The 15,447-nt window shown below is 33.2% G+C and overlaps 2 protein-coding genes across 3 annotated transcripts; both read left to right on the top strand.

The window, feature by feature from the left end:
• Positions 1-221: 221 nt before the first annotated feature.
• Positions 222-6,117, top strand: LOC114188026 (probable serine/threonine-protein kinase At1g54610). Of its 2 annotated transcripts, XR_003605369.1 has the most exons (8): positions 222-1,060; positions 1,479-1,763; positions 1,879-2,196; positions 2,349-2,576; positions 4,035-4,135; positions 4,294-4,411; positions 4,932-5,365; positions 5,896-6,117. XR_003605369.1 is itself a non-coding variant. In XM_028076510.1 (7 exons), exons 1-7 carry the CDS (start codon positions 722-724, stop codon positions 5,181-5,183), a joined length of 1,641 nt encoding a protein of 546 aa, XP_027932311.1. In that variant the 5' UTR covers positions 222-721; the 3' UTR covers positions 5,184-5,621. The 2 variants fall into 2 exon arrangements, 1 of the variants encoding a protein (XP_027932311.1); XM_028076510.1 differs by lacking the exon at positions 5,896-6,117 and having other exon boundaries at positions 4,932-5,621.
• A 6,149-nt stretch (positions 6,118-12,266) lies between these two features.
• Positions 12,267-15,007, top strand: LOC114187837 (inactive beta-amylase 9). The gene is made up of 3 exons (XM_028076215.1): positions 12,267-12,685; positions 13,276-13,761; positions 13,862-15,007. Exons 1-3 carry the CDS (start codon positions 12,452-12,454, stop codon positions 14,738-14,740), a joined length of 1,599 nt encoding a protein of 532 aa, XP_027932016.1. The 5' UTR covers positions 12,267-12,451; the 3' UTR covers positions 14,741-15,007.
• Positions 15,008-15,447: the final 440 nt, after the last annotated feature.

The raw sequence follows: 15,447 nt of genomic DNA, 5'->3' as shown, positions 1-15,447 counted from the left end.
ACCTTATTTCCTACTACTACCACTCACCAATGTTTTCCAACAATATTTTATTTTATATTTTACTTATACAATAAATAAATTAGTTAATTAACTACTGTCAAAGGTCATTATTAAAAAGAAAAAAAGAAAAAAATAAAACTTTGGCACAGAGAAACATTGACACACCTCAACCATAACTCAGGGTATTATTTATAGGTACAGGTCTTTGCTAACCTTTTGGTTCTTCTTTTAGTCAAAATAAATACAGAAACCATCATGGATATGAGAGAGAAGTTGAAAAGGAAGGGAGATCCACCCTCTCACATTTTTTTTCTTTCTCTTTCTATCTCTAAAACATTCCTTTCTTTTCACTGATCTTTGAATCTGGTAAGACTCAACTTCAACTGTTTCTGTTCAACTTTGATCTTCCTCCATATCACAGTGCCAAAGGGAGAAAGAAAATTTAAAAAAGACCCACCTTAAGGGGAAAAGAAGGAACAGTGGTTTTGTTCTCTTTGACTGCACCACAAATTGTGGGGTGTCTCCAAATCATTGCTATCTCACTTTTGTCTGCCAAAGTTAGGGTCTTTAGAATTAGCGTTTGCTTGCACAGTCTAGCTTTTCGAGATTTATGATTAGGGTTTTGGAGGGGTGAATGGTTGTGGTGAGTGTTTGGATGACGAGACAGTGAGAAAAAATGTGGCTGGTGGTAGTGAGGGGAGTAAATGAGAAATTTTGAGAGATGGGGTGTGCGTTTGGGAAAGAGTCTTTGAGGGAGGAAAGGAGAGGGGAAGTGAGAGAGGCAAAAGCTGAGGTGAGTAGAGCAGAGGTTGTTGAGAATGAGAACATTGAGAAGGAGAAGGAGAAGGAGGGTGAAAGAGAGGAGAAGAGGACAAGGGCAAGGGGAGAGAGGAGGCGATCTTCGAAGCCGAAGCCGAATCCGAGGTTGAGCAACCCACCTAACCATGTTCATGGTGAGCAGGTTGCAGCAGGGTGGCCCTCTTGGCTCTCTAAGGTTGCCGGTGAAGCCATCAACGGATTGACGCCCCGGAGAGCTGACACCTTTGAGAAGCTTGATAAGGTGAAGAACATCTTGGATTCACTCAACAGTATTTAATTTTGTTGCGAATTATAGTTTGCTGATATGGTGATATGTTCTTGCTGACTGGATTTGATTTTTGACAATGTGTGAGCTCTTGTTATCTTCTCCATTGCACTTTTCCTTCAACGAGGTGTTGATGTTGTTGTGTTTCCCTTTTCTGTTTTAACATAGTATGGGTAATTTCCCACTTTAGAAGGGTTTTTTGTCATCTTTTTTCAAACAAGGGCAACTGGTAAAGTAATAATTTGGAGTTTAGCCTCCTTTTTTTTTTTTTTCCTGGGGTTGGGATTTGTAAATTTAAAAACCTTCCAACAAATTGTGTAAAAGTTATTTCTCCTCGCTACTTGCCTGACAAATATTAAATCTCTTGTTGGTGATTTTGCTATCTTTCAATCAGATCGGGCAAGGTACATACAGCAATGTTTACAAAGCTAGGGATTCTTTGACGGGAAAAATTGTTGCTCTAAAGAAGGTCCGTTTTGACAATTTGGAGCCTGAAAGTGTGAAGTTCATGGCTAGAGAGATTTTGATTCTCCGTCGTCTAGATCATCCCAATGTCATCAAACTTGAAGGCTTAGTGACTTCTAGAATGTCGTGCAGTTTATATCTTGTATTTGAATACATGGTGCATGATCTGGCTGGACTTGCCACAAACCCGGCAATTAAGTTCACAGAATCTCAGGTATTGGTGTGTTTATCTTTAGTTTTAAAATATATGATTCAAAAGTCTTTTACATTTTATTGTTATTACTTACTTGAGCTGGACCTTATTATATGTTTGTATCTGGGTATTTTAGGTAAAATGTTACATGCATCAGCTATTTTCTGGACTGGAGCACTGTCACAACCGTCATGTGCTGCATCGTGATATAAAGGGGTCAAACCTTCTTATTGATAATGATGGAAATCTTAGGATTGCTGATTTTGGATTAGCTTCCTTCTTTGATCCTAATCACAAGCACCCTATGACTAGTAGAGTGGTTACATTATGGTATCGACCTCCAGAACTTCTTCTTGGGGCCACTGAATATAGTGTAGGAGTGGACCTCTGGAGTGCTGGCTGCATTCTTGCTGAATTATTGGCTGGAAAGCCTATTATGCCTGGTCGAACGGAGGTAATCTCTATGGTGAATACATTATATAGATTCTGTTGACTAATCTATGAGCAAGATTTTGTTGTCCAAGGCTTCTCAATTTTCGTCTACTTGTTCGTGATATTTGTGCGTAGTATTTTACTAATATAGTTAGCATGCTTCATATTTTGTAGGTGGAACAACTACACAAGATATTTAAGCTATGTGGTTCTCCTTCTGACGAATATTGGAAGAAATCAAAGTTGCCACATGCTACCATTTTTAAGCCCCAGCAGTCATACAAGCGGTGTATTGCAGAGACATTTAAAGATTTTCCTCCATCATCCCTGCCACTTATTGACACCCTTCTCTCAATTGATCCAGATGAACGTTTGACTGCCACTGCTGCGTTGCATAGTGAAGTAAGATAGTAATTTAATTGAGTAAAGGTTGTAAAGTCGCCTAATTTCTTATGCTTTTATCATTTTTTTCTTCCATGGCCATGCTACAACTGCATAACAGAACACCTTTTGTCATATTTATATTCCAATGCAAGAACCATGAATATATATATTCCATACTATACCAGCAGAGGCCTTCTTAGATAAGTTGGATTTTTTTCTTCATTTCCCTATTGCACATTTTTTTAGTTAACGTGTTTTTGTTTTCACTCATAGCTAGAACAAAATATACCATGGAGAAAGAAGAAATTTATTAAGACAAATAGAAAAAAGTTAACAATAGAAGGGAGATTTAGGAGCACACTTTATCACTTTCAAAAAAAGGAATACACCTTATCAAGAGAACGAATGAGAATCATCAAAAGAAAGAGAAAACCTACTCAAAGAAGCTACACAATCGTTCAAGTCATGCCCATTAAGGCTCTGTATTATGCTCCACCCAAATGCAACATACAGTGCTCTCTGCGCATCTTTCTGCTAATTATTTAATTAACATTGGTGTTATGAGTGTCATAACACTGGAAGCTCTGAAATTTGGTTCCATTATTGTCCTCTTTCTCGAACATGTCTTGCATGCTTTTATGAAAATGTTCGTCTTGTAAGTGCATGATTGTGGAAATTCTAATAGGAAGAAACAAAAGAATCTTCCAGGTTCTAGTTGCTGTCCAATTCACTTATTTAGCCATGCACTAAGGTTTATGTTCAACTTAAACTCTGAAACTTACGTAGTGTCCATGTCCTAGGTAGTTCCATTTTTGATTTGTCATCCTGTCTAGTTAGAGTATAATATTTCAAAAGTATTGAAGAATGGCTTAGCGAAATTGCTTGCTTATTAACAAGCTTTGACTTCTCTCTTGTCCTGGTTAATATGCTGAATTCAATTGCCTGATTGGCTCTAGTTTCCTGTGTCAATCTGTTGTGCTTGTGTACGAATTTACCAAACCTGGGGTATAGAATCCTTATCTAACTCAAGCTTACTTTAGTAGCATGGATCACTTTTGCTTTGATTATACCATAAAACTAGCAACTATGAACTTAAGCTTGATTATCTGACTTTCTGAGTTGCCATTGTTTTTGGTTGTTAAACAATGATCCTTGATTACGTAAAACTTGGTATGGAAATCATGGTAAACTAAAATTAACATTTCCATGTCTGACTGATGAACTACACTTCAATCAGTGGAGTGTTGACTTGACACCCCCTGAACAACCTTTTTTTTTTGTCTTCGTTCTGCATTAGAAAGGGGCTTGCTTCCTTGTCATAGTAAATGAAAGCAATAACTAGAGTGTCATGTGCTGTCAAATCAATTGTATAAAGTTTATAATTTGAGACGAATAAATTTGTGCTAGTGATCCTTAAAGTGTCTCTGAATTTGAATATAAGACCGTAATTTAATGTTATTTGGTTCTCTTTTGCAGTTCTTTACAACAAAACCATATGCCTGTGACCCCTCTAGCCTCCCAAAATATCCTCCCAGCAAGGAGATGGATGCAAAGCTACGGGATGAAGAAGCTAGAAGGTGGCTTAAATTACTTTTGGCATCTAAATGATATTTCATCAATGGTCGATAAAAAGCTTATTTCCATAAAAGTTACGAAAGTACATCAGAAGATATATATTTTTACAAGACAATATAATGCACAAAATTCAGTATTTAATTTCATCGTCATCTTGTAGATTGAGAGCAGCTGGTAAAGCTAATGCTGACGGTGTCAAGAAATCTCGTCCACGTGAGCGAGCTGGGCGGGGAGTTCCAGTTCCAGAGGCCAATGCTGAACTACAAGCAAATATTGATGTATGTTTGATAAGGCTCCTATTTCTCTCCAGCTAGTGTTACATATTGCTTGAATTATAAGTGATGAGTTAATAAATTATCAATTAGCTGCAATGGTGTAGGTTTTCACTTAAACACACATGAATATCTATTTCTTATTTATTTTTTCAATTGGCTGCAAGCAATTATGTAGAAGCTTGTTTCTTTATCCTCCTTATTTTCACAACTTATTAATTTATTCAGTTGATTTTGTTTCCATATTTAGAAGAACTTGCACAAGGCTATTTTGATATTGTTCCTGTCTAATTATATGTTGAATAAAGATATTTGCCAGCAGCCATAACTGGTATTGATCAAGTGCAGGCAGATTGAACTGTTCTGACACCATCTTTTTGAATGCTTTATATTTGTGGCTTTTGGTTGCCTTTAGATTTTGCATGTTCTGACACCATCATTTTGGGGCTATTGAAGATAATTGTGTTATGTGACAGATTTACTTTTATATAAATATAAGTGTGTTAATCTTTAACTCTTACTGTAGAGACGGCGGCTGATCACACATGCAAATGCTAAGAGCAAGAGTGAGAAGTTTCCTCCTCCTCACCAAGATGGAGCTCTAGGCTATCCACTGGGTTCTTCACATCACATGGATCCAGTTTTTGATCCTCCTGATGTTCCATTTAGTTCCACAAACTTCTCACAACCTAAAGCAAATATTCAAACCTGGTCAGGCCCATTGGTAGATCCTTCTAGTGGGGGCGCACCAAGGAGAAAGAAGAAACATGGAAAATGATGCCATCATATACCATCAAATTCATCAAAGCTGGACTTAAGAAAAACCAAGAATGCTTTAAGGGTCAAACAATATTCTTGTTGTATAACACCAATCATTTTTTACAAGTATTCATGATGAAGCTGCAAATCTTGCTGACATGATGTCTGCTCTCCAGTTGCTAAAAGCCAATGGCATTGGAGGTAAACCAAATTGTATTTTCCTGCTCCCTTTTCTTTCTCAAATGATCAGAGGTTTATTCTCTTTCTTGTATATCGTATTTTTTGTTTCTTATCAAAGTTCAATTAGGTTAGATGAACACCTAATAAATAGGTTTTGGAACAGTGTTGGCGGTTTATATTTCTTCTAATTTTTTTTTCATTTATTTTCTACTTTCCAGAAGCCTGTGAACTGTGCAGTACTTATACACAACGTTCTTTATGATTTTTGGTTTCTTTATGCAATTCCCAATTACAAATTTTGTCGATTACCTTAAAAGAAACATAGTGATACTGTCTTTTGACAACGAATACTGATATGGTATCTGTTATGTCTGCATTTGGATGGACGTGGTACTCGTATGTAATCTAAAAGTAAAATTGGAATTAAATGGTTTGTATAATTTAACATGTTTAAGTTTGAAGAAAACCCAAGATGTGATTGGATTGTAGTTGGTGGAATTGCAAAGTTTTTGTCTTCTATACACACGCCGTCATGGACTCTTTTTTTTCAGAGATGGAGTTGCTAAAGTTTCCACCTTTTGAAGACTCATCGTCTGCTAAAGCTTGTGCTTTTTCGTGAGATCAAACTTCCTGTAAGATGGAGTTGACCTTTAAATATAGAATGTTTAAAAATATGAAGCAAAGTCTATGGTAGTCTCTGAACTCGAAAAAATCTATGATAACGTGGACCTATATACTGTGAAAAATGCAATACCAATGGTTTGTTCGATCGAGTTACGAAACAATAAAGAAAAAGTAATGGAATATCTACAATCTATTGACTATTGTCCGCAGCATTCAGTGCAGAGAAATCAAGATATTAGAGTTACAACCGACACCAACTTACTTTTTTTTCCTGATTTGAATTGCTTTATTCTCCTTTTCCCAACTCATAATCCTACCACCTTCCCTTTATGTGGGGTTCATTGGGTCAAATCATTGTTTGAGTTGGTGTGGGATGAGACACAGGAACGTGCCTATGCGAATTCAGCTACCCTTCCACGTCAAGTTTGATCAATGATCATGTTCATCTCTTAACTTTCGTACACCAAAAAAAAGTTTTTCATTCATTATTGCCAAAACTTGTTGCCATTTAAAATTCATGTCTCCCCCAGCCACAGAAAAGGGTAGGTTGAATAACAGTTGTCTGAGTGACAGTTAGACTCCACTTTTTCTCTAAGGTGTTTTAAGAACACTGTGGCAACAACCAATCAGATATCTTGGTTGTCTATATATAAATTGCAAAATGTCTAAGATCCAACCCTGTCTTTTCCTTTAGGATAATTTAAGTGCGTGACATCCTCAACAATAGTAAATAGGTGTGTGTGTTTGGTTCATCTTCAGCAAGCAACGTAAGAATGAGACGACCAGAAGGAGCTGGGCCTCCAGAATATCCAGGTTCATGTCCCGGACCACCTTCGGTTCTTGGAAACTTCTTCAGTGGACTCTGTAGTACCATATCCTCTTGGTTGGTAACATGTTTCTCTGCATTAAGACCTACACTACATCAATAACAACAACTAACCTTAAATAATACTAAATCATGTAAACCTTTGCTTTTTCTTCTTATCTTCCTATTTACGATTTAAGAGAAACAATGCATATGCGTGCATTAATAATCCAGTGCTGCTTTCACAGTTTCTATATAGTATGCTGTTGTGGGTTGCTGCAAGATTGTTTCGGTGCACCACCTCAACCACCACCACCAATTGGAGTGGCTCCACCACAAGCTCAGCCTCAGTCTCCACCACGAGCCTCTGAACCTTTTCAGTCTCCACCTGACCCTCTAGCTGTTTCAATTGGACATCCTGAGTGGGCTAATAGTGGCCCACCGGGCTCTCCTAGGGGCAGTCCACCAGGACTTCCTCATCCTTATTGAGAATAAAAATCTGATTTTTCTTTTTTATCTGTTCCAACCAACTTCGTAAATATGGTTACAAAAATCAGATGAAGAAATGAAATGAACTACTTCTTAACCAATCTCTATTATTCTATTACAGTGCTTTCATGAATCCAAACATTAAAGCATGAGATTTTGACATCATATGAGATAAATTGAACATTTTGAAATATACAATCCATAATAATAATAAATAATAATAAATTTAAAATATATCACATGTTCAATTAAAATTGATTAAAAAGAATCAAATTATTTATAAATTGTATAACCTTCTATTAACTTGATTTCAGATCTCTATTCTTCTATTCCAGTGTTTTCATGAATGGAACCATTAGATCACGAGACTTTGAAATCATCTTTGCATTGAACATTTTAAAATATACAATTCATAATAATAATAGTAATGAATAATAAAAAAACTATTAACATGATTAGTCTAGTATTTATAATAGAATTTATTCACGTTAAAAAGGTTAAGGTTAAAAGAAACGTGAATTTTTAAAGTAGTCATGATTTTTTTAAAATCTTAATTAATATTTAAGGTAAAGTAAGAAAAAATAAAATAAAATGTGTAGGAGGTGGAAGTCATATTCATGTTGTAGTGACGTTTAGATGAAGAGAATGTGAAGGCCTTTACATGAATGATTCAATATTTGAATTGTATCAATGAATTAGGGTTGTCATCTCACTCGACACCTATATGCCCTACACGTCACGGACACTTGTCTGATGTTACCGTCCTTAAACGATAAGAAGAAAAATAAATGTTATATTTTTAATGTAAAATATGTAATTGTTTTATCCTATTTCTCATAAGTATTTTTTGGTAGAGTATAGACACAAGAACTAGTTGTATACTTCTCTACTTAACTGAAAGAATACGTTTCCTTGTTAATTATATCACATGCAATTATTTGAAAGTGTTTTGTTATAATGCTACTATTCTTGTATTTGTAAGATACTATACTTCTGATCATTTTACCATTCTATGATGGATTCAATCTCACTTATCTATAATTAGTATTGGTGACAATAGTTAGAATATAATTTCTAATCTTGATTTGAAGCATGAAATCTTGAGTTTATAAAAAATAAGATATTTGAAATAGTTATCATTTGAATATATTTTTATCATCTAGAATATATTGTCCATATTTTGTATCATCTACATTTATAGCTTGTACCCTCAATTTCATAACTTATATGATATAAATATGTATAGTCTATTTTTTATTTTTTTTTTATAGAAACAACATGTCTCACTTGATGACTTTGAATTAAATTCTTAAAATATAATAAAAAAACAGAAACAATTTACAACATCTTTTCAATCTAATATTTAGAAAGTCTAAGTGCTTTTGTTTCATACAGATTAAATCAATCTGATAATAGTTTAAGATAAATACTTAGTTTAATATAAATATATATTGATAAATTTTATTTTTAGTATAATAAAAAAATATTAACTTAACATAAAGTCTTTAATTTATTTACATTTATTAGTGTTTAATACAACAATTTAAAAAAATTAACTTTTAATGATTGTCACTTAAAAGAAATGGCAGTTTTAATTAATGTTCAATAAACTAATAAAGATTTTATATTTTACAAAATAAAAATTGCAGATGTTCTTTTAAAATCAATTACTATTTAAAATAATTTATTTTAATAAAATATGCATAACAATTAATAAAAACAAAACACATATTTTATTATTTTAATTATTAATAAAATTATAACAAAATTAATGAAATTAAAATTTATATTAAAATTATAATTTTTTATATAATATATTAATGTTTACTGTAAGAAACCTCCAGTTTATTCAAAATACTATATATTCCCACTTTAATCTCTTCATCCAAATTTTATGTATAAATAACTTATTTCTAATTTTACAATGTTTCCTATTCAACAACCTTTATTAAATGGGTACATCAACGATTTATTTCTATTCTTACAACGTTTTTTATCCACCCAACGTGTCTTAAATGAGTATTAATAGCATTAATTTTTGTTTTGTTTATATGGCAGCATCAATGTCACTGTCTTCACACTTTTTTTTAACATCTACCTCTTTCTTCTTTATTAATGAGATTTTTATTTATTATTACTTTTCACACCATGTTCACACTAATCTCATATTTAATATGAAGTTCTCCTACGATATGTAATATATATTTAAAAAAGTATTTTTATAATTATTATTTAAACTACTATATATTATTATTTTCTATATAACATTCTACTATTTACTTATATATCAGAAAAATATGTGTGCTTAGACACGTACTTTCTAGTAGTGTAATTCAAATAATGCATTTAAGTAAGAAAATAATAGCAACTTCTAAACCCAATCTAAACTACAAGACAAATTGTGAAAGGATGAAAATAATATATAAGAAATTTAAAATATGAACATATGAATTAGATAGAATAAATCTACAAGAATACCTTTTTCTTTTCAATTTTTTTTTTCTCGTACAAAATGAACCGATTGAAAATAAAGTACAAACAAAAGAAACATGTTTATCATTTTGATTCGGTCAATTTACCAGTCACAAAATTACAACATGCTCTTCAATTTTTTCGGCTCAAAGTAATTCTTCTCACAAAATCACAAATTTTGAAATAAAATAAAAAGAAAACGACAAATTAACCTCATCAATATTTTGTTGGCAAATACCTAAAAGAAAAGCAACTTAGCCTTCTTCTTCTCATTAACTATCACCGATTAATATTGATATATATGAAGCGTGTACGTTTTGTAAGGATCGGTGGTGACTAACACATAAATACTTTTGTTTTTATTAAACTTATTTCACAAAGACAAATAATGTTTGAAAAAAAAAATAAAACGTTTTGTAATAGAATGAACATTATATTTGCTAACCGATTCAAATAGAGATTTATTTTCAAAATTATAGAATAGTTTGACAAATACAAATACCTTTCAAGTATTCAAAACATATACCGCTTTTTCCTTTTATTTTATTAAAAAATATTTTTAATTACAAATTGATACTTAAATAAATAACAAAACAATGTAAAAGAAAAGTTATTTTTCTTAAAAAAAAAATTATTTGTTAAGTGTTATGTTGAAGTCAAATGAAAAAATTGGAAGAAGGAGGTCAAATGATTTAATTTAAATTGTAATTAAGAGTAAAATCCTAATAAACAAAAATATAAATTTGCTTTGTTACTTAATATATATTTTTTCTTAACTACTTCATTTTAATACCATTAATTTTTCTTATTTTATAAAAAATAATTTTTAAATGAATTTAAGATGAGAACTTTAAGTTTAATTTAACTTTAAAAAATATTGTAAAATAATTTTTAGTATAAGATAGTCTTATCTCTGCTAATTAGAAACTTCCAACAATTATAAATTAATTCTATATGTCTTAACTAATATATAACTTGCAATAAATCTAAAAGGCATGTGAAATTTTGATAATAATTATCAACATTGTCATAATAGTAAAAAATGTAAACATATACCACTTAAATTTTTTGTTTCAATACAATACTTTGATTAAATCAGTATAATATTTTAATTAAATTAATATGATTTTAGATTAAAGCCTAAGTAAATAATATTAAGTTGATATATAAAACTTTAGTAATTCACATCTAGAAAACCTTAGACTGACATATCATGATAACAACCTCATCAATCTGAGAAACAACAGTGTTAAAATCATACATGTCTATGATCACCATTATCCTCAGTAGTTTCTAGTACCACTTTCCATCATCATTTGTGTAAGTATTTCATCACCTTCACCTTATCCACAATAATTCAAAATCAAGAGACGTTTGAGGAGGATTTCGAACATATACAAGCTACAATGGCCACGTAAAAGATTTAGGTTCAACTTGTGTCACAATATATAAATATACGCAAAAAATAAACAGACACAATGTTAAGGTGCATGTTTATTTAACCAATAAAATGATGCTGTGTTGTGTCTACTTGCAAGATTTGTTTGTAACCAAAGCAATTTATCTCTTATCCACTCTGATCTGAGTCATAGGGGGAGAGATCCAAAACCAGAACTGCAGAAGCAGAAGCAGATCCTGAAACATGGACCAATGAACTGAATCTGATTCTGAAACTTAAGACCCCACACGACATGTTCCAAACCACACCACATAGAACATAATACATATAATACCATATATGACTCAGCACACACGCAGCATCGCCTATGTTTCATGTCAATCCACAACCTATCATTCATTCTGTGACTCTCAATTTTGTGTTACCACCTACTTTTCAACCATCCAATTCTCTCTCGCCATTTTTTTCTTGCAATCACATAAATTAATTAACACAAGAATATTTAATCAACAGTTAAAAGTTCCTGCTTAATTATTTCTTTTTGGATAACTGATGTACCTCTTTATGTCCCTGTGTCGGTCCCAAACATCATCTTTTGTATTTTTTTATTTTATTTTCAACATATTACCATGGCAAGTACACAACTATAAGGACCACAAATTAATAATTAAGTTTCCTAATTATATATTAATCAGCGTGTGTCAGCCTTACATCTAATTTTATCCAACTAATCTCCCACACAAGCAATTCTATTTAAATAATTTTTCATACTCATAAACTAAAATTAGATTGTGTATAAATTAAAATTATTTGCAGAAGTTGATATAACTTTTTATAAATGAACTCATATGTGAGCTATTTTATACTTATAAAATTAATTTATGTTAGTTTCTTGTTTTATAAAACTGATGATGATGATTTGTTTGGGGTCCTTAATAGTTTGCTATTTTCAATTTTATATATGTAAAACAAAATCAAGAATACTATTATGCGGCTCTACTTTGGTCTCCTATCACGTGGACACGTGGCAGCTGTTTTGCAGGTTTTGTTTTTCTTTAGTTTAATCAAAGGTCACAAAAGAAAAAGGAAAAAGAAAAAGCGCGTTTTAGCTTCCACATCCTTATATATGCATCTTGCCCTCAGCTACTTTTGCAATATTCATTATCTCTTCTTTCCTTGAATCCCATTATTTTCTCCGTGAATTCTGTTGCAAATTTTAAGCGGATATCCTGAAAAGACTAGATTTTCGATTGTTTCTTAAGCGGGTATTTTGGTGTGATTATTACCTTCTTCTTTCTTGTTGTTGTTGTTGTTGGCTATGGAGGTTTCGGTGATTGGAAGCTCTCAAGCGAAGCTCGGAGCCTCCGATTTGCCATCTAGGGAAGTGGGACTTTGTAATTTGAAGAATTTCAGGGTTGTGAACGATAGAGTTAGTTTTGGTCAGAATAATCGGTGGAAGAAGGCTGGGATAAGCTTCACTTTGAAGGCTCATCGGACTGAACCCGTTAGAGAGGAGAACAAGCGTTCGGCGCCTGGAACAAGATCCAAAACGGTGAGTTTTGTGTGTTGTTTTTCACGTTGTGTTGGGTTGAAGAGAGACTGGGGGAAATTGGGAATTTTATTTTGTGTTTGGTTCTGAAGGAAACGGTTAATTAATTAATTTTGTAATTTAGTTTTGACTTGAACTTTTTGTCTTTTAACTTTAAATTACACGAAATATCAAGGATTTCTGAATTATTTTGTTCAGTTACATAGTTGGGGTAAATAATGAAGTCAATCATTGAATTTGTCATCTGGTGAATTTGTGTGATTTTCCCTTTTTGTCTTCGAAGTGGTATTCTGGAAAATTTAAATCTTGATTCTTGACATCCTTCCTGGGAAATTTCCTTGATAATCCATAACCTAATCATCATCACTGTTAAGGGAGCTATGAGTTTTTTTTTTTTTTTTTGGTGGTTGTATCCGAAGGGGATTTACATGCTAGAGGTTTACTAAATTCTAGATGTCAGTACTAAGTACTGCATCTGTCCGAGTAACAATTTATTATTCTACTTGAATCTCATGCAATTATTAACACATGCAGTTATCAACCTGGAGATGGTGTTAGAAAGTAACTGACATGCTTAATATAATATGTTGCAGGTAGATGGTGTTAGATTATTTGTGGGGCTGCCCCTAGATGCAATTTCTTATGATTGCAATTCAATAAACCATGCTAGAGCCATTGCAGCTGGCCTAAAAGCTTTGAAGCTATTAGGAGTTGAAGGTGTTGAGCTCCCTATATGGTGGGGAATTGTGGAGAAAGAAACCATGGGAGAATATGACTGGTCAGGCTATCTTGCTATTGCTGAGATGGTCCAGAAAGTGGGTCTCAATCTCCATGTGTCTCTATGCTTTCATGGGTCTGAAAAGCCAAATATCCCCCTGCCTAAATGGGTATCCCAGATTGGTGAATCTCAACCCAATATTTTCTTCACAGACAAGTCAGGACAGCATTACAAAGAATGCCTGTCCTTGGCAGTTGATGATCTTCCTGTTCTTGATGGAAAGACACCAGTCCAAGTGTACCAGGCTTTCTGTGAGAGCTTCAAGTCTTCATTCTCTCCATTCATGGGCTCTACGATTAAGGTAAATATTTTGCATTCCAGTACCAGATGTATTCCAATAGTTATATGGTCTTTCAGAATATACATGACTGACAATTTCCTCATCTGTTGCCATATTGCAGAGCATTTCCATGGGTTTAGGACCAGATGGTGAGTTACGTTATCCCTCTCACCATCAGCTACCTAGTAAAACTCAAGGAGCTGGGGAATTCCAGTGTTATGACCAAAACATGCTTAGCTTTCTCAAGCAACATGCTGAAGCATCTGGCAATCCTTTGTGGGGGCTCGGTGGTCCACATGATGCACCTACCTATGATCAGTCACCATTCTCCAGTGGCTTCTTTAATGATGGGGCTTCTTGGGAGTCCTCATATGGGGACTTTTTCCTCTCCTGGTATTCCAATAAGCTAATAGCTCATGGAGACTGCCTCCTATCAATGGCATCTTCTACTTTTGGTGACTCTGGAGTGACAGTATATGGAAAAATCCCACTTATGCACTCTTGGTACGGAACTCGATCTCATCCTTCAGAGCTAACCGCAGGGTTCTATAACACAGCTAACAAGGATGGCTATGAACCAGTTGCACAGATGTTTGCTAAGAACTCATGCAAAATGATATTACCCGGCATAGACCTTTCTGATGCAAAACAACCTAAGGAAAACCATTGTAGCCCTGAATTGCTGCTTTCTCAAATTATGGCAGCTTGCAGAAAGCATGAGGTGAAGGTTTCTGCTCAAAATTCTTCCGAATCTGGTGTTCCGGGGGGGTTTGAACAAATTAAGAAGAATCTATCTGGAGATAATGTATTGGACTTGTTCACATATCAGCGAATGGGAGCATCTTTCTTTTCTCCAGAGCATTTTCCTTTGTTCACTGAGTTTGTCCGGAGCCTTAAGCAACCGGAAATGCACTCCGATGATCTTCCTACCGAGGAGGAGGAAGGTGCCGAATCCGCGGTTTTGAGCCATGAATCAAGTGTGAGCATGCAAGCAGCCTAAAGGTTGTAAATTTGTAATGTATGATAATCATGTATATAACAATCAGTTATAAGATTGAGGAATGTTTATTTTGTAAGCAGAATTATGAGGATCCCTTTTCTTGGTTTATCCTCAAACAGAGACTTTATGGCTATATTCCTTATAATTTAGCTAAGCTGGGTGGCAGTTACCCTTTTGGGCACATTTATGGTCAATATTACTTAGCTCCATAAGCTTTTGTTCTAAACATCTCCTTTCAATATATCACTTGATTAGAATTGTACATAATTGTGAAAGATATCAAATATCTTCAGTTTTTAATACAGTTGCTTAGTGTGTTTTCTCAAAGCTAAACACTTTAATTGGATTACCTTAAGTAATGTTGTTTAAGATTAAAAAATAACGTTTTAAATGAGGAAAATTAATGGAAAATATATTTTAAGCATTAATACGAGTTATAATACTTTCACTTTAACACACTACACACTTCAACTCCTTTATTAATCATTATAAAAAATACTCTGTAGATTCATCAAAGAATAAATATAAATGTCTAAGAGAAAATTTTGAATAGAAGAAAGGAAAACCAAATATAAATATGAAATAGGTTATTTTTTATTTGAGATAAAAATAGAACTTAGATGACAAATTTCTTACTTTCTAACTTCAAAAAATCGTTGTGTATCAAAAACGTTAAAATTTATTCAACACTTAAAGCAAAACATTTT

This window comes from Vigna unguiculata, chromosome 6 (assembly GCF_004118075.2).
Source record: "Vigna unguiculata cultivar IT97K-499-35 chromosome 6, ASM411807v1, whole genome shotgun sequence".
In the NCBI taxonomy this organism is placed as follows: domain Eukaryota; kingdom Viridiplantae; phylum Streptophyta; class Magnoliopsida; order Fabales; family Fabaceae; genus Vigna; species Vigna unguiculata.
Note: the sequence above shows the minus strand (reverse complement) of the source record. Positions and strands in the feature narration are given on the sequence as shown.